General features: G+C 38.5%; 1 protein-coding gene across 10 annotated transcripts in view; it reads left to right on the top strand.

Moving 5' to 3' along the window:
* Nucleotides 1–18,378, top strand: part of LOC115166741 (C-myc promoter-binding protein) — a 151,525-nt gene that overhangs the window by 122,114 nt on the left and 11,033 nt on the right. For all 10 annotated transcript variants that reach the window (XM_029720494.1, XM_029720498.1, XM_029720495.1 and 7 more), the window contains 5 exons: nt 179–354; nt 444–611; nt 15,495–15,660; nt 15,797–16,057; nt 16,809–16,926. In XM_029720494.1, the coding sequence (XP_029576354.1) occupies nt 179–354; nt 444–611; nt 15,495–15,660; nt 15,797–16,057; nt 16,809–16,926 (889 nt within the window). The remainder of the gene's footprint in view (nt 1–178; nt 355–443; nt 612–15,494; nt 15,661–15,796; nt 16,058–16,808; nt 16,927–18,378) is intronic.

Genomic DNA, 18,378 nt, shown 5'->3' with positions numbered 1-18,378 from the left:
CAACACTACAGATAGCCTGATTTTCAGATAGGACCATCAATCAAGTATCAAGTACTGCGAGACAAAGGAACAAAGATACTTCTCATTCATACGACCAGGCCAGGGGGGGTCTCTGCCATTTTGTGCCGACCCCTGATTGACCTGATGTCCATCTTGGCTCTGCTGTGTGTGTTTCCAGCTGTTGATCTCCAGCTGTTCTCGCTGTAAGACGTGTGACGGTCTGGTGTACGACGAGGAGATCATGGCAGGATGGACGGCTGACGACTCCAACCTCAACACCACCTGTCCCTTCTGTGGGAACCCCTTCCTCCCTTTCCTTAATGTAGAGATCAGAGACCTGAGAGGACCTGGGAGGTACACTACATACACACCCAGACATTTAACAGCCTCCCTGTTCCCCTGATACCACACCTCCACTCCTCCTCTCATCCTCTCACCTTCAGGTTCTTCCTGAAGAGCAGTCCGTCAGCGGATGAGGCTGTGTCATCGTCCTACTCTGTGTCCACCGGTCTGGACACCGGGACGTCCACTCTGTCCACACCTTGTCCCACTACTGTCCTGTCTCCTCTCTCACCCAGGATCACTGTAGAGGGCTGCTCTGGTAACAACAGGTACACTGCACTATACACTACACACTACACAATGCACACTACGCACTACGCACCAACCCCTGTCCCACCACCATCCTCTCAGATAAACCCTAGTCTACCACCCCTAGCCTACCACTCCTAGCCTACCACCCCTATTCTACCACCCCTATTCTACCACCCCTAGTCTACCACCCCTAGCCTACCACCCCTAGCCTACCACCCCTAGTCTACCACCCCTAGTCTACCACCCCTAGCCTACCACTCCTAGCCTACCACCCCTATTCTACCACCCCTATTCTACCACCCCTAGTCTACCACCCCTAGCCTACCACTCCTAGCCTACCACCCCTATTCTACCACCCCTATTCTACCACCCCTAGTCTACCACCCCTAGTCTACCACTCCTAGCCTACCACCCCTATTCTACCACCCCTATTCTACCACCCCTAGTCTACCACCCCTAGCCTACCACTCCTAGCCTACCACTCCTATTCTACCACCCCTATTCTACCACCCCTAGTCTACCACCCCTAGTCTACCACCCCTAGTCTACCACCCCTAGCCTACCACCCCTATTCTACCACCCCTAGCCTACCACCCCTATTCTACCACCCCTAGCCTACCACCCCTAGCCTACCACCCCTAGCCTACCACCCCTAGCCTACCACCTCTAGCCTACCACCCCTAGTCTACCACCCCTAGTCTACCACCCCTAGCCTACCACCCCTAGCCTATCTGTTAGTTACCTGAGATTATTAGTCAGTATTAGTATAGTGGTAGTGTTCTCTCTCTCTCTCAGTTAGTTACCTGAGATTATTAATCAGTATTAGTATAGTGGTAGTGTTCTCTCTCTGTTAGTTACCTGAGATTATTAATCAGTATTAGTATAGTGGTAGTGTTCTCTCCCTCAGTTAGTTACCTGAGATTATTAGTCAGTATTAGTATAGTGGTAGTGTTCTCTCTCCCTGTTAGTTACCTGAGATTATTAATCAGTATTAGTATAGTGGTAGTGTTCTCTCTCTGTTAGTTACCTGAGATTATTAGTCAGTATTAGTATAGTGGTAGTGTTCTCTCTCTCTGTTAGTCACCTGAGATTATTAGTCAGTATTAGTATAGTGGTAGTGTTCTCTCTCTCTCTCTGTTAGTTACCTGAGATTATTAGTCAGTATTAGTATAGTGGTAGTGTTCTCTCTCTCTCCCAGTTAGTTACCTGAGATTATTAAACAGTATTAGTATAGTGGTAGTGTTCTCTCTCTCTGTTAGTTACCTGAGATTATTAGTCAGTATTAGTATAGTGGTAGTGTTCTCTCTCTCTCTCTGTTAGTTACCTGAGATTATTAGTCAGTATTAGTATAGTGGTAGTGTTCTCTCTCTCTCTCTGTTAGTTACCTGAGATTATTAGTCAGTATTAGTATAGTGGTAGTGTTCTCTCTCTATCTCTCAGTTAGTTACCTGAGATTATTAATCAGTATTAGTATAGTGGTAGTGTTCTCTCCCTCAGTTAGTTACCTGAGATTATTAATCAGTATTAGTATAGTGATAGTGTTCTCTCTCTGTTAGTTACCTGAGATTATTAATCAGTATTAGTATAGTGGTAGTGTTCTCTCCCTCAGTTAGTTACCTGAGATTATTAATCAGTATTAGTATAGTGATAGTGTTCTCTCTCTGTTAGTTACCTGAGATTATTAGTCAGTATTAGTATAGTGGTAGTGTTCTCTCTCTGTTAGTTACCTGAGATTATTAGTCAGTATTAGTATAGTGGTAGTGTTCTCTCTCTCAGTTAGTTACCTGAGATTATTAGTCAGTATTAGTATAGTGGTAGTGTTCTCTCTCTGTTAGTTACCTGAGATTATTAGTCAGTATTAGTATAGTGGTAGTGTTCTCTCTCTCTCTGTTAGTTACCTGAGATTATTAGTCAGTATTAGTATAGTGGTAGTGTTCTCTCTCTCTGTTAGTTACCTGAGATTATTAGTCAGTATTAGTATAGTGGTAGTGTTCTCTCTCTCTCTCAGTTAGTTACCTGAGATTATTAGTCAGTATTAGTATAGTGGTAGTGTTCTCTCTCTGTTAGTTACCTGAGATTATTAATCAGTATTAGTATAGTGGTAGTGTTCTCTCTCTGTTAGTTACCTGAGATTATTAGTCAGTATTAGTATAGTGGTAGTGTTCTCTCTCTGTTAGTTACCTGAGATTATTAATCAGTATTAGTATAGTGGTAGTGTTCTCTCTCTCTCTGTTAGTTACCTGAGATTATTAGTCAGTATTAGTATAGTGGTAGTGTTCTCTCTCCCTCAGTTAGTTACCTGAGATTATTAATCAGTATTAGTATAGTGGTAGTGTTCTCTCTCTCCCTCAGTTAGTTACCTGAGATTATTAATCAGTATTAGTATAGTGGTAGTGTTCTCTCTGTTAGTTACCTGAGATTATTAATCAGTATTAGTATAGTGGTAGTGTTCTCTCTCTCCCTCAGTTAGTTACCTGAGATTATTAATCAGTATTAGTATAGTGGTAGTGTTCTCTCTCTCTCTGTTAGTTACCTGAGATTATTAATCAGTATTAGTATAGTGGTAGTGTTCTCTCTCTCTCTCTGTTAGTTACCTGAGATTATTAATCAGTATTAGTATAGTGGTAGTATTCTCTCCCAGTTAGTTACCTGAGATTATTAATCAGTATTAGTATAGTGGTAGTGTTCTCTCCCTCAGTTAGTTACCTGAGATTATTAATCAGTATTAGTATAGTGATAGTGTTCTCTCTCTGTTAGTTACCTGAGATTATTAATCAGTATTAGTATAGTGGTAGTGTTCTCTCCCTCAGTTAGTTACCTGAGATTATTAATCAGTATTAGTATAGTGATAGTGTTCTCTCTCTGTTAGTTACCTGAGATTATTAGTCAGTATTAGTATAGTGGTAGTGTTCTCTCTCTGTTAGTTACCTGAGATTATTAGTCAGTATTAGTATAGTGGTAGTGTTCTCTCTCTCAGTTAGTTACCTGAGATTATTAGTCAGTATTAGTATAGTGGTAGTGTTCTCTCTCTGTTAGTTACCTGAGATTATTAGTCAGTATTAGTATAGTGGTAGTGTTCTCTCTCTCTCTGTTAGTTACCTGAGATTATTAGTCAGTATTAGTATAGTGGTAGTGTTCTCTCTCTCTGTTAGTTACCTGAGATTATTAGTCAGTATTAGTATAGTGGTAGTGTTCTCTCTCTCTCTGTTAGTTACCTGAGATTATTAGTCAGTATTAGTATAGTGGTAGTGTTCTCTCTCCCTCAGTTAGTTACCTGAGATTATTAATCAGTATTAGTATAGTGGTAGTGTTCTCTCTCTCCCTCAGTTAGTTACCTGAGATTATTAATCAGTATTAGTATAGTGGTAGTGTTCTCTCTGTTAGTTACCTGAGATTATTAATCAGTATTAGTATAGTGGTAGTGTTCTCTCTCTCCCTCAGTTAGTTACCTGAGATTATTAATCAGTATTAGTATAGTGGTAGTGTTCTCTCTCTCTCTGTTAGTTACCTGAGATTATTAATCAGTATTAGTATAGTGGTAGTGTTCTCTCTCTCTCTCTGTTAGTTACCTGAGATTATTAATCAGTATTAGTATAGTGGTAGTATTCTCTCCCAGTTAGTTACCTGAGATTATTAATCAGTATTAGTATAGTGGTAGTGTTCTCTCTCTCTCTGTTAGTTACCTGAGATTATTAATCAGTATTAGTATAGTGGTAGTGTTCTCTCTCTCTCTCAGTTAGTTACCTGAGATTATTAGTCAGTATTAGTATAGTGGTAGTATTCTCTCCCAGTTAGTTACCTGAGATTATTAATCAGTATTAGTATAGTGGTAGTGTTCTCTCTCTCTCTGTTAGTTACCTGAGATTATTAGTCAGTATTAGTATAGTGGTAGTATTCTCTCTCAGTTAGTTACCTGAGATTATTAATCAGTATTAGTATAGTGGTAGTGTTCTCTCTCTCTCTCTGTTAGTTACCTGAGATTATTAGTCAGTATTAGTATAGTGGTAGTATTCTCTCCCAGTTAGTTACCTGAGATTATTAATCAGTATTAGTATAGTGGTAGTGTTCTCTCTCTGTTAGTTACCTGAGATTATTAATCAGTATTAGTATAGTGGTAGTGTTCTCTCTCTGTTAGTTACCTGAGATTATTAATCAGTATTAGTATAGTGGTAGTGTTCTCTCTCTGTTAGTTACCTGAGATTATTAATCAGTATTAGTATAGTGGTAGTGTTCTCTCTCTGTTAGTTACCTGAGATTATTAATCAGTATTAGTATAGTGGTAGTGTTCTCTCTCTGTTAGTTACCTGAGATTATTAGTCAGTATTAGTATAGTGGTAGTGTTCTCTCTCTCTCTGTTAGTTACCTGAGATTATTAGTCAGTATTAGTATAGTGGTAGTGTTCTCTCCCTCAGTTAGTTACCTGAGATTATTAGTCAGTATTAGTATAGTGGTAGTGTTCTCTCTCTCAGTTAGTTACCTGAGATTATTAGTCAGTATTAGTATAGTGGTAGTGTTCTCTCTCTGTTAGTTACCTGAGATTATTAGTCAGTATTAGTATAGTGGTAGTGTTCTCTCCCTCAGTTAGTTACCTGAGATTATTAGTCAGTATTAGTATAGTGGTAGTGTTCTCTCCCTCAGTTAGTTACCTGAGATTATTAGTCAGTATTAGTATAGTGGTAGTGTTCTCTCTCTCTGTTAGTTACCTGAGATTATTAATCAGTATTAGTATAGTGGTAGTGTTCTCTCTCTGTTAGTTACCTGAGATTATTAGTCAGTATTAGTATAGTGGTAGTGTTCTCTCTCTGTTAGTTACCTGAGATTATTAATCAGTATTAGTATAGTGGTAGTGTTCTCTCTCTGTTAGTTACCTGAGATTATTAGTCAGTATTAGTATAGTGGTAGTGTTCTCTCTCTCTGTTAGTTACCTGAGATTATTAATCAGTATTAGTATAGTGGTAGTGTTCTCTCTATCTGTTAGTTACCTGAGATTATTAGTCAGTATTAGTATAGTGGTAGTGTTCTCTCTCTCTGTTAGTTACCTGAGATTATTAATCAGTATTAGTATAGTGGTAGTGTTCTCTCCCAGTTAGTTACCTGAGATTATTAGTCAGTATTAGTATAGTGGTAGTGTTCTCTCTCTGTTAGTTACCTGAGATTATTAGTCAGTATTAGTATAGTGGTAGTGTTCTCTCTCTCTCTCAGTTAGTTACCTGAGATTATTAATCAGTATTAGTATAGTGGTAGTGTTCTCTCTCTGTTAGTTACCTGAGATTATTAGTCAGTATTAGTATAGTGGTAGTGTTCTCTCTCTCAGTTAGTTACCTGAGATTATTAGTCAGTATTAGTATAGTGGTAGTGTTCTCTCTCTGTTAGTTACCTGAGATTATTAATCAGTATTATTATAGTGGTAGTGTTCTCTCTCTGTTAGTTACCTGAGATTATTAGTCAGTATTAGTATAGTGGTAGTGTTCTCTCTCTCAGTTAGTTACCTGAGATTATTAGTCAGTATTAGTATAGTGGTAGTGTTCTCTCTCTCTGTTAGTTACCTGAGATTATTAATCAGTATTAGTATAGTGGTAGTGTTCTCTCTCTGTTAGTTACCTGAGATTATTAGTCAGTATTAGTGTAGTGGTAGTGTTCTCTCTCTCTGTTAGTTACCTGAGATTATTAGTCAGTATTAGTATAGTGGTAGTGTTCTCTCCCTCAGTTAGTTTCCTGAGATTATTAGTCAGTATTAGTATAGTGGTAGTGTTCTCTCTCTGTTAGTTACCTGAGATTATTAATCAGTATTAGTATAGTGGTAGTGTTCTCTCTCTCAGTTAGTTACCTGAGATTATTAGTCAGTATTAGTATAGTGGTAGTGTTCTCTCTCTGTTAGTTACCTGAGATTATTAGTCAGTATTAGTAAAGTGGTAGTGTTCTCTCTCTCTGTTAGTTACCTGAGATTATTAGTCAGTATTAGTATAGTGGTAGTGTTCTCTCTCTCTCTCAGTTAGTTACCTGAGATTATTAGTCAGTATTAGTATAGTGGTAGTGTTCTCTCTCTATCTGTTAGTTACCTGAGATTATTAATCAGTATTAGTATAGTGGTAGTGTTCTCTCTCTCTGTTAGTTACCTGAGATTATTAGTCAGTATTAGTATAGTGGTAGTGTTCTCTCTCTCTGTTAGTTACCTGAGATTATTAGTCAGTATTAGTATAGTGGTAGTGTTCTCTCTCCCTCAGTTAGTTACCTGAGATTATTAATCAGTATTAGTATAGTGGTAGTGTTCTCTCTCTGTTAGTTACCTGAGATTATTAATCAGTATTAGTATAGTGGTAGTGTTCTCTCTCTCTGTTAGTTACCTGAGATTATTAATCAGTATTAGTATAGTGGTAGTGTTCTCTCTCTCTCTGTTAGTTACCTGAGATTATTAGTCAGTATTAGTATAGTGGTAGTGTTCTCTCTCTCTCTGTTAGTTACCTGAGATTATTAGTCAGTATTAGTATAGTGGTAGTGTTCTCTCTCTCTGTTAGTTACCTGAGATTATTAATCAGTATTAGTATAGTGGTAGTGTTCTCTCTCTCTCTCAGTTAGTTTCCTGAGATTATTAGTCAGTATTAGTATAGTGGTAGTGTTCTCTCTCTGTTAGTTACCTGAGATTATTAGTCAGTATTAGTATAGTGGTAGTGTTCTCTCTATCTGTTAGTTACCTGAGATTATTAGTCAGTATTAGTATAGTGGTAGTGTTCTCTCTCTCTGTTAGTTACCTGAGATTATTAGTCAGTATTAGTATAGTGGTAGTGTTCTCTCTCTCTCTCTGTTAGTTACTTGAGATTATTAGTCAGTATTAGTATAGTGGTAGTGTTCTCTCTCTCTATCTGTTAGTTACCTGAGATTATTAGTCAGTATTAGTATAGTGGTAGTGTTCTCTCTCTGTTAGTTACCTGAGATTATTAGTCAGTATTAGTATAGTGGTAGTGTTCTCTCTCTGTTAGTTACCTGAGATTATTAATCAGTATTAGTATAGTGGTAGTGTTCTCTCTCTCTCTGTTAGTTACCTGAGATTATTAGTCAGTATTAGTATAGTGGTAGTGTTCTCTCTCTCTGTTAGTTACCTGAGATTATTAGTCAGTATTAGTATAGTGGTAGTGTTCTCTCTCTCTCTCAGTTAGTTACCTGAGATTATTAGTCAGTATTAGTATAGTGGTAGTGTTCTCTCTCTGTTAGTTACCTGAGATTATTAATCAGTATTAGTATAGTGGTAGTGTTCTCTCTCTGTTAGTTACCTGAGATTATTAGTCAGTATTAGTATAGTGGTAGTGTTCTCTCTCTCTGTTAGTTACCTGAGATTATTAGTCAGTATTAGTATAGTGGTAGTGTTCTCTCTGTTAGTTTCCTGAGATTATTAGTCAGTATTAGTATAGTGGTAGTGTTCTCTCTCTGTTAGTTTCCTGAGATTATTAGTCAGTATTAGTATAGTGGTAGTGTTCTCTCTCTCTCTCAGTTAGTTACCTGAGATTATTAGTCAGTATTAGTATAGTGGTAGTGTTCTCTCTCTCTCTCTGTTAGTTACCTGAGATTATTAGTCAGTATTAGTATAGTGGTAGTGTTCTCTCTCTGTTAGTTACCTGAGATTATTAGTCAGTATTAGTATAGTGGTAGTGTTCTCTCTATCTGTTAGTTACCTGATATTATTAGTCAGTATTAGTATAGTGGTAGTGTTCTCTCTCAGTTAGTTACCTGAGATTATTAGTCAGTATTAGTATAGTGGTAGTGTTCTCTCTCTCTCTCAGTTAGTTACCTGAGATTATTAGTCAGTATTAGTATAGTGGTAGTGTTCTCTCTCTCTCTCAGTTAGTTACCTGAGATTATTAGTCAGTATTAGTATAGTGGTAGTGTTCTCTCTCTGTTAGTTACCTGAGATTATTAATCAGTATTAGTATAGTGGTAGTGTTCTCTCTCTCTGTTAGTTACCTGAGATTATTAGTCAGTATTAGTATAGTGGTAGTGTTCTCTCTCTCTCTCTCTGTTAGTTACCTGAGATTATTAATCAGTATTAGTATAGTGGTAGTGTTCTCTCTCAGTTAGTTACCTGAGATTATTAGTCAGTATTAGTATAGTGGTAGTGTTCTCTCTCTCTCTCAGTTAGTTACCTGAGATTATTAGTCAGTATTAGTATAGTGGTAGTGTTCTCTCTCAGTTAGTTACCTGAGATTATTAGTCAGTATTAGTATAGTGGTAGTGTTCTCTCTCAGTTAGTTACCTGAGATTATTAGTCAGTATTAGTATAGTGGTAGTGTTCTCTCTCTCTCTCTCTGTTAGTTACCTGAGATTATTAATCAGTATTAGTATAGTGGTAGTGTTCTCTCTCAGTTAGTTACCTGAGATTATTAGTCAGTATTAGTATAGTGGTAGTGTTCTCTCTCTCTGTTAGTTTCCTGAGATTATTAATCAGTATTAGTATAGTGGTAGTGTTCTCTCTATCTGTTAGTTACCTGAGATTATTAGTCAGTATTAGTATAGTGGTAGTGTTCTCTCTCTCTCTTTTAGTTACCTGAGATTATTAATCAGTATTAGTATAGTGGTAGTGTTCTCTCTCTCTCTCAGTTAGTTCCCTGAGATTATTAATCAGTATTAGTATAGTGGTAGTGTTCTCTCTCTGTCTGTTAGTTACCTGAGATTATTAATCAGTATTAGTATAGTGGTAGTGTTCTCTCTCTCTCTGTTAGTTACCTGAGATTATTAATCAGTATTAGTATAGTGGTAGTGTTCTCTCTCTCTCTCAGTTAGTTACCTGAGATTATTAATCAGTATTAGTATAGTGGTAGTGTTCTCTCTCTCTGTTAGTTACCTGAGATTATTAGTCAGTATTAGTATAGTGGTAGTGTTCTCTCTCAGTTAGTTACCTGAGATTATTAATCAGTATTAGTATAGTGGTAGTGTTCTCTCTCTATCTGTTAGTTACCTGAGATTATTAATCAGTATTAGTATAGTGGTAGTGTTCTCTCTCTCTCTCTGTTAGTTACCTGAGATTTTTAATCAGTATTAGTATAGTGGTAGTGTTCTCTCTCTGTTAGTTACCTGAGATTATTAGTCAGTATTAGTATAGTGGTAGTGTTCTCTCTCTCTCTCAGTTAGTTACCTGAGATTATTAGTCAGTATTAGTATAGTGGTAGTGTTCTCTCTCTCTGTTAGTTACCTGAGATTATTAATCAGTATTAGTATAGTGGTAGTGTTCTCTCTCTGTTAGTTTCCTGAGATTATTAGTCAGTATTAGTGTAGTGGTAGTGTTCTCTCTCCCTCAGTTAGTTACCTGAGATTATTAGTCAGTATTAGTATAGTGGTAGTGTTCTCTCTCTCTCCCTCAGTTAGTTACCTGAGATTATTAATCAGTATTAGTATAGTGGTAGTGTTCTCTCTCTCTCTGTTAGTTACCTGAGATTATTAGTCAGTATTAGTATAGTGGTAGTGTTCTCTCTCTCTGTTAGTTACCTGAGATTATTAATCAGTATTAGTATAGTGGTAGTGTTATCTCTCTCTCTCAGTTAGTTTCCTGAGATTATTAGTCAGTATTAGTATAGTGGTAGTGTTCTCTCTCTGTTAGTTACCTGAGATTATTAGTCAGTATTAGTATAGTGGTAGTGTTCTCTCTATCTGTTAGTTACCTGAGATTATTAGTCAGTATTAGTATAGTGGTAGTGTTCTCTCTCTCTGTTAGTTACCTGAGATTATTAGTCAGTATTAGTATAGTGGTAGTGTTCTCTCTCTCTCTGTTAGTTACCTGAGATTATTAGTCAGTATTAGTATAGTGGTAGTGTTCTCTCTCTCTATCTGTTAGTTACCTGAGATTATTAGTCAGTATTAGAATAGTGGTAGTGTTCTCTCTCTGTTAGTTACCTGAGATTATTAGTCAGTATTAGTATAGTGGTAGTGTTCTCTCTCTGTTAGTTACCTGAGATTATTAATCAGTATTAGTATAGTGGTAGTGTTCTCTCTCTCTCTGTTAGTTACCTGAGATTATTAGTCAGTATTAGTATAGTGGTAGTGTTCTCTCTCTCTGTTAGTTACCTGAGATTATTAGTCAGTATTAGTATAGTGGTAGTGTTCTCTCTCTCTCTCAGTTAGTTACCTGAGATTATTAGTCAGTATTAGTATAGTGGTAGTGTTCTCTCTCTGTTAGTTACCTGAGATTATTAATCAGTATTAGTATAGTGGTAGTGTTCTCTCTCTGTTAGTTACCTGAGATTATTAGTCAGTATTAGTATAGTGGTAGTGTTCTCTCTCTCTGTTAGTTACCTGAGATTATTAGTCAGTATTAGTATAGTGGTAGTGTTCTCTCTGTTAGTTTCCTGAGATTATTAGTCAGTATTAGTATAGTGGTAGTGTTCTCTCTCTGTTAGTTTCCTGAGATTATTAGTCAGTATTAGTATAGTGGTAGTGTTCTCTCTCTCTCTCAGTTAGTTACCTGAGATTATTAGTCAATATTAGTATAGTGGTAGTGTTCTCTCTCTCTCTGTTAGTTACCTGAGATTATTAGTCAGTATTAGTATAGTGGTAGTGTTCTCTCTCTGTTAGTTACCTGAGATTATTTGTCAGTATTAGTATAGTGGTAGTGTTCTCTCTATCTGTTAGTTACCTGAGATTATTAGTCAGTATTAGTATAGTGGTAGTGTTCTCTCTCAGTTAGTTACCTGAGATTATTAGTCAGTATTAGTATAGTGGTAGTGTTCTCTCTCAGTTAGTTACCTGAGATTATTAGTCAGTATTAGTATAGTGGTAGTGTTCTCTCTCTCTCTCTCAGTTAGTTACCTGAGATTATTAGTCAGTATTAGTATAGTGGTAGTGTTCTCTCTCTGTTAGTTACCTGAGATTATTAATCAGTATTAGTATAGTGGTAGTGTTCTCTCTCTCTGTTAGTTACCTGAGATTATTAGTCAGTATTAGTATAGTGGTAGTGTTCTCTCTCTCTCTCTCTGTTAGTTACCTGAGATTATTAATCAGTATTAGTATAGTGGTAGTGTTCTCTCTCAGTTAGTTACCTGAGATTATTAGTCAGTATTAGTATAGTGGTAGTGTTCTCTCTCTCTCTCAGTTAGTTACCTGAGATTATTAGTCAGTATTAGTATAGTGGTAGTGTTCTCTCTCAGTTAGTTACCTGAGATTATTAGTCAGTATTAGTATAGTGGTAGTGTTCTCTCTCAGTTAGTTACCTGAGATTATTAGTCAGTATTAGTATAGTGGTAGTGTTCTCTCTCTCTCTCTCTGTTAGTTACCTGAGATTATTAATCAGTATTAGTATAGTGGTAGTGTTCTCTCTCAGTTAGTTACCTGAGATTATTAGTCAGTATTAGTATAGTGGTAGTGTTCTCTCTCTCTGTTAGTTTCCTGAGATTATTAATCAGTATTAGTATAGTGGTAGTGTTCTCTCTATCTGTTAGTTACCTGAGATTATTAGTCAGTATTAGTATAGTGGTAGTGTTCTCTCTCTCTCTCTGTTAGTTACCTGAGATTATTAATCAGTATTAGTATAGTGGTAGTGTTCTCTCTCTCTCTCAGTTAGTTACCTGAGATTATTAATCAGTATTAGTATAGTGGTAGTGTTCTCTCTCTCTGTTAGTTACCTGAGATTATTAGTCAGTATTAGTATAGTGGTAGTGTTCTCTCTCAGTTAGTTACCTGAGATTATTAATCAGTATTAGTATAGTGGTAGTGTTCTCTCTCTATCTGTTAGTTACCTGAGATTATTAATCAGTATTAGTATAGTGGTAGTGTTCTCTCTCTCTCTGTTAGTTACCTGAGATTATTAATCAGTATTAGTATAGTGGTAGTGTTCTCTCTCTGTTAGTTACCTGAGATTATTAGTCAGTATTAGTATAGTGGTAGTGTTCTCTCTCTCTCTCAGTTAGTTACCTGAGATTATTAGTCAGTATTAGTATAGTGGTAGTGTTCTCTCTCTCTGTTAGTTAACTGAGATTATTAATCAGTATTAGTATAGTGGTAGTGTTCTCTCTCTGTTAGTTTCCTGAGATTATTAGTCAGTATTAGTGTAGTGGTAGTGTTCTCTCTCCCTCAGTTAGTTACCTGAGATTATTAGTCAGTATTAGTATAGTGGTAGTGTTCTCTCTCTCTCCCTCAGTTAGTTACCTGAGATTATTAGTCAGTATTAGTATAGTGGTAGTGTTCTCTCTCTCTCTGTTAGTTACCTGAGATTATTAATCAGTATTAGTATAGTGGTAGTGTTCTCTCTCTCTCCCTCAGTTAGTTACCTGAGATTATTAATCAGTATTAGTATAGTGGTAGTGTTCTCTCTGTTAGTTACCTGAGATTATTAATCAGTATTAGTATAGTGGTAGTGTTCTCTCTCTCAGTTAGTTACCTGAGATTATTAGTCAGTATTAGTATAGTGGTAGTGTTCTCTCTATCTCTCAGTTAGTTACCTGAGATTATTAGTCAGTATTAGTATAGTGGTAGTGTTCTCTCTCTGTTAGTTACCTGAGATTATTAGTCAGTATTAGTATAGTGGTAGTGTTCTCTCTATCTCTCAGTTAGTTACCTGAGATTATTAGTCAGTATTAGTATAGTGGTAGTGTTCTCTCTCTCTGTTAGTTACCTGAGATTATTAATCAGTATTAGTATAGTGGTAGTGTTCTCTCTCTCTCTCTGTTAGTTACCTGAGATTATTAGTCAGTATTAGTATAGTGGTAGTGTTCTCTCTCTGTTAGTTACCTGAGATTATTAGTCAGTATTAGTATAGTGGTAGTGTTCTCTCTCTCTGTTAGTTACCTGAGATTATTAGTCAGTATTAGTATAGTGGTAGTATTCTCTATCTGTTAGTTACCTGAGATTATTAATCAGTATTAGTATAGTGGTAGTGTTCTCTCTCTCTGTTAGTTACCTGAGATTATTAATCAGTATTAGTATAGTGGTAGTGTTCTCTCTCTCTCTCTGTTAGTTACCTGAGATTATTAGTCAGTATTAGTATAGTGGTAGTGTTCTCTATCTGTTAGTTACCTGAGATTATTAATCAGTATTAGTATAGTGGTAGTGTTCTCTCTCTCTCAGTTAGTTACCTGAGATTATTAGTCAGTATTAGTATAGTGGTAGTGTTCTCTATCTGTTAGTTACCTGAGATTATTAGTCAGTATTAGTATAGTGGTAGTGTTCTCTCTCTCTCTCAGTTAGTTACCTGAGATTATTAGTCAGTATTAGTATAGTGGTAGTGTTCTCTCTCTCTCTCTCAGTTAGTTACCTGAGATTATTAGTCAGTATTAGTATAGTGGTAGTGTTCTCTCTCTCTCTCTGTTAGTTACCTGAGATTATTAGTCAGTATTAGTATAGTGGTAGTGTTCTCTATCTGTTAGTTACCTGAGATTATTAATCAGTATTAGTATAGTGGTAGTGTTCTCTCTCTCTCTCAGTTAGTTACCTGAGATTATTAGTCAGTATTAGTATAGTGGTAGTGTTCTCTATCTGTTAGTTACCTGAGATTATTAGTCAGTATTAGTATAGTGGTAGTGTTCTCTCTCTCAGTTAGTTACCTGAGATTATTAGTCAGTATTAGTATAGTGGTAGTGTTCTCTCTCTCTCTCTCTGTTAGTTACCTGAGATTATTAATCAGTATTAGTATAGTGGTAGTGTTCTCTCTCTATCTGTTAGTTACCTGAGATTATTAATCAGTATTAGTATAGTGGTAGTGTTCTCTCTCTGTTATTTTCCTGAGATTATTAGTCAGTATTAGTATAGTGGTAGTGTTCTCTCTCTATCTGTTAGTTACCTGAGATTATTAGTCAGTATTAGTATAGTGGTAGTGTTCTCTCCCAGTTAGTTACCTGAGATTATTAATCAGTATTAGTATAGTGGTAGTGTTCTCTCTCTCTCTGTTAGTTACCTGAGATTATTAGTCAGTATTAGTATAGTGGTAGTGTTCTCTCTCTGTTAGTTACCTGAGATTATTAGTCAGTATTAGTATAGTGGTAGTGTTCTCTCTCTGTTAGTTACCTGAGATTATTAATCAGTATTAGTATAGTGGTAGTGTTCTCTCTCTCTGTTAGTTACCTGAGATTATTAGTCAGTATTAGTATAGTGGTAGTGTTCTCTCTCTCTCTGTTAGTTACCTGAGATTATTAGTCAGTATTAGTATAGTGGTAGTGTTCTCTCTCTCTCTCTGTTAGTTACCTGAGATTATTAGTCAGTATTAGTATAGTGGTAGTGTTCTCTCTCTGTTAGTTACCTGAGATTATTAATCAGTATTAGTATAGTGGTAGTGTTCTCTCTCTGTTAGTTACCTGAGATTATTAATCAATATTAGTATAGTGGTAGTGTTCTCTCTCTGTTAGTTACCTGAGATTGTTAATCAGTATTAGTATAGTGGTAGTGTTCTCTCTCTCTGTTAGTTACCTGAGATTATTAGTCAGTATTAGTATAGTGGTAGTGTTCTCTCTCTCTCTCTGTTAGTTACCTGAGATTATTAATCAGTATTAGTATAGTGGTAGTGTTCTCTCTCTGTTAGTTACCTGAGATTATTAATCAGTATTAGTATAGTGGTAGTGTTCTCTCTCTGTTAGTTACCTGAGATTATTAATCAGTATTAGTATAGTGTTAGTGTTCTCTCCCTCCTCATTTTGGTTTCTGTTGGATTACATGACATCTCAGTAGAGAATGTGTTTGAAGTAGCCGCCTACTGATACTATCTGCAATGGAAAACAGGAGCTTCTCCTGGTCCTAACACCTGGTCCTAACACCTGGCCCTAACACCTGGCCCTAACACCTGGTCCTAACACCTGGTCCTAACACCTGGTCCTAACACCTGGTCCTAACACCTGGTCCTAACACCTGGCCCTAACACCTGGCCCTAACACCTGGCCCTAACACCTGGCCCTAACACTGGTGTGTGTGTGTGTGTGTGTGTCGTCATCCAGGGCCCAGTGTATAGAGATCCCTACAGAGCGGTGCCAGGGGGCCCTGTCCCCTGGGTCAGCTATGGTGCGGAGTGTCAGTGCCTTTGACCCCATGGAGGAACCAACTCGACTCAACCACAATGTACCCACTACAGGCAGCCTGCCCAGCCGACTCAACGAAGCCAGTGTGAGACAGACCCCCAAAACACACACACACACACACACACACATTCTTACTTGATTATCGTTATGTATCTGTAGTGGTCGAGGACCACCCACAGCCTAACTTCTCAACTTTAACCCCTGACCCTTAACCCCCCCAGGACCCCCTGAGTGTTGATATGGAGTGGCGTCTCCACCACCCAGAACCAGTCACAGTACCCTACCTGAGTCCCCTGGTGCTGTGGAAGGAGCTGGAGTCCCTGCTGGAGAACGAGGGAGACCCTGTTATCACGGTGTCAGCCGTGGTGGACCACCATCCTATCATCTACTGGAACCTGGTTTGGTCCTTCAGACGTCTGGACCTGCCCAGCAACCTGCCTGGACTCATACTGACCTCAGAGCACTGTAACAGGGGATCTACGGTAGGGAACACTGTCTATACATTCCCTGTCTATACATCTCACCCCTTATTCCCTGTCTATACAGCTCACCCCTTATTCCCTGTCTATACAGCTCACCCCTTATTCCCTGTCTATACACCTCACCCCTTATTCCCTGTCTATACAGCTCACCCCAGATTCCCTGTCTATACATCTCACCCCTTATTCCCTGTCTATACAGCTCACCCCTTATTCCCTGTCTATACAGCTCACCCCTTATTCCCTGTCTATACAGCTCACCCCTTATTCCCTGTCTATACACCTCACCCCTTATTCCCTGTCTATACAGCTCACCCCAGATTCCCTGTCTATACATCTCACCCCTTATTCCCTGTCTATACACCTCACCCCTTATTCCCTGTCTATACAGCTCACCCCTTATTCCCTGTCTATACACCTCACCCCTTATTCCCTGTCTATACAGCTCACCCCTTATTCCCTGTCTATACACCTCACCCCTTATTCCCTGTCTATACAGCTCACCCCTTATTCCCTGTCTATACAGCTCACCCCTTATTCCCTGTCTATACAGCTCACCCCTTATTCCCTGTCTATACACCTCACCCCTTATTCCCTGTCTATACAGCTCACCCCTTATTCCCTGTCTATACACCTCACCCCTTATTCCCTGTCTATACAGCTCACCCCAGATTCCCTGTCTATACGTCTCCCTCCAGATATATTGTCATTGAGCTAGTGTGTGTGTCTCATATCTGTCCCTGTCCTTCCCCAGGTCCCTCGCCACTGGATGTCAGAGGACAGTAAACACGTGTTGATCCAGATCTTATGGGATAACCTGAAGCTGCACCGGGATCTCATCCAGCCGTTTTACATCCTCTGGAACACACAGAGTAGGTCACGGTCTACAGCAGGTCCTGAAACCGTCTCAGTGTAATGCATTAAGTCACTTTCTACAGCAGGTCCTGAAACCGTCTCAGTGATATGCATTAGGTCACGGTCTACAGCAGGTCCTGAAACCGTCTCAGTGTAATGCATTAAGTCAGTCTACAGCAGGTCCTGAAACCGTCTCAGTGAAATGCATTAAGTCAGTCTACAGCAGGTCCTGAAACCGTCTCAGTGAAATGCATTAAGTCACGGTCTACAGCAGGTCCTGAAACCGTCTCAGGGAAATGCATTAAGTCAGTCTACAGCAGGTCCTGAAACCGTCTCAGTGAAATGCATTAGGTCACGGTCTACAGCAGGTCCTGAAACCGTCTCAGGGAAATGCATTAAGTCAGTCTACAGCAGGTCCTGAAACCGTCTCAGTGAAATGCATTAAGTCAGTCTACAGCAGGTCCTGAAACCGTCTCAGGGAAATGCATTAAGTCAGTCTACAGCAGGTCCTGAAACCGTCTCAGTGTAATGCATTAAGTCAGTCTACAGCAGGTCCTGAAACCGTCTCAGTGAAATGCATTAAGTCAGTCTACAGCAGGTCCTGAAACCGTCTCAGTGTAATGCATTAAGTCAGTCTACAGCAGGTCCTGAAACCGTCTCAGTGAAATGCATTAAGTCAGTCTACAGCAGGTCCTGAAACCGTCTCAGGGAAATGCATTAAGTCAGTCTACAGCAGGTCCTGAAACCGTCTCAGTGAAATGCATTAAGTCACGGTCTACAGCAGGTCCTGAAACCGTCTCAGTGTAATGCATTAAGTCAGTCTACAGCAGGTCCTGAAGCCGTCTCAGTGTAATGCATTAAGTCACGGTCTACAGCAGGTCCTGAAGCCGTCTCAGTGTAATGCATTAGGTCACGGTCTACAGCAGGTCCTGAAGCCGTCTCAGTGTAATGCATTAGGTCACGGTCTACAGCAGGTCCTGAAACCGTCTCAGTGAAATGCATTAAGTCACTGTCTACAGCAGGTCCTGAAACCGTCTCAGTGAAATGCATTAAGTCAGTCTACAGCAGGTCCTGAGACCATCTCATCGTAATGCATTAAGTCACGGTTTACAGCAGGTCCTGAAACCGTCTCAGTGAAATGCATTAAGTCACGGTCTACAGCAGGTCCTGAAACCGTCTCAGTGTAATGCATTAAGTCAGTCTACAGCAGGTCCTGAAACCGTCTCAGTGTAATGCATTAAGTCACAGTCTACAGCAGGTCCTGAAGCCGTCTCAGTTTAATGCATTAAGTCACAGTCTACAGCAGGTCCTGAAACTGTCTCAGTGTAATGCATTAAGTCAGTCTACAGCAGGTCCTGAAACCGTCTCAGTTTAATGCATTAAGTCAGTCTACAGCAGGTCCTGAAGCCGTCTCAGTTTAATGCATTAAGTCACGGTCTACAGCAGGTCCTGAAACTGTCTCAGTGAAA

This window comes from Salmo trutta, chromosome 29 (genome assembly GCF_901001165.1).
Source record: "Salmo trutta chromosome 29, fSalTru1.1, whole genome shotgun sequence".
Taxonomy (NCBI): domain Eukaryota; kingdom Metazoa; phylum Chordata; class Actinopteri; order Salmoniformes; family Salmonidae; genus Salmo; species Salmo trutta.
This window is presented reverse-complemented; position numbering and strand designations above follow the sequence as displayed.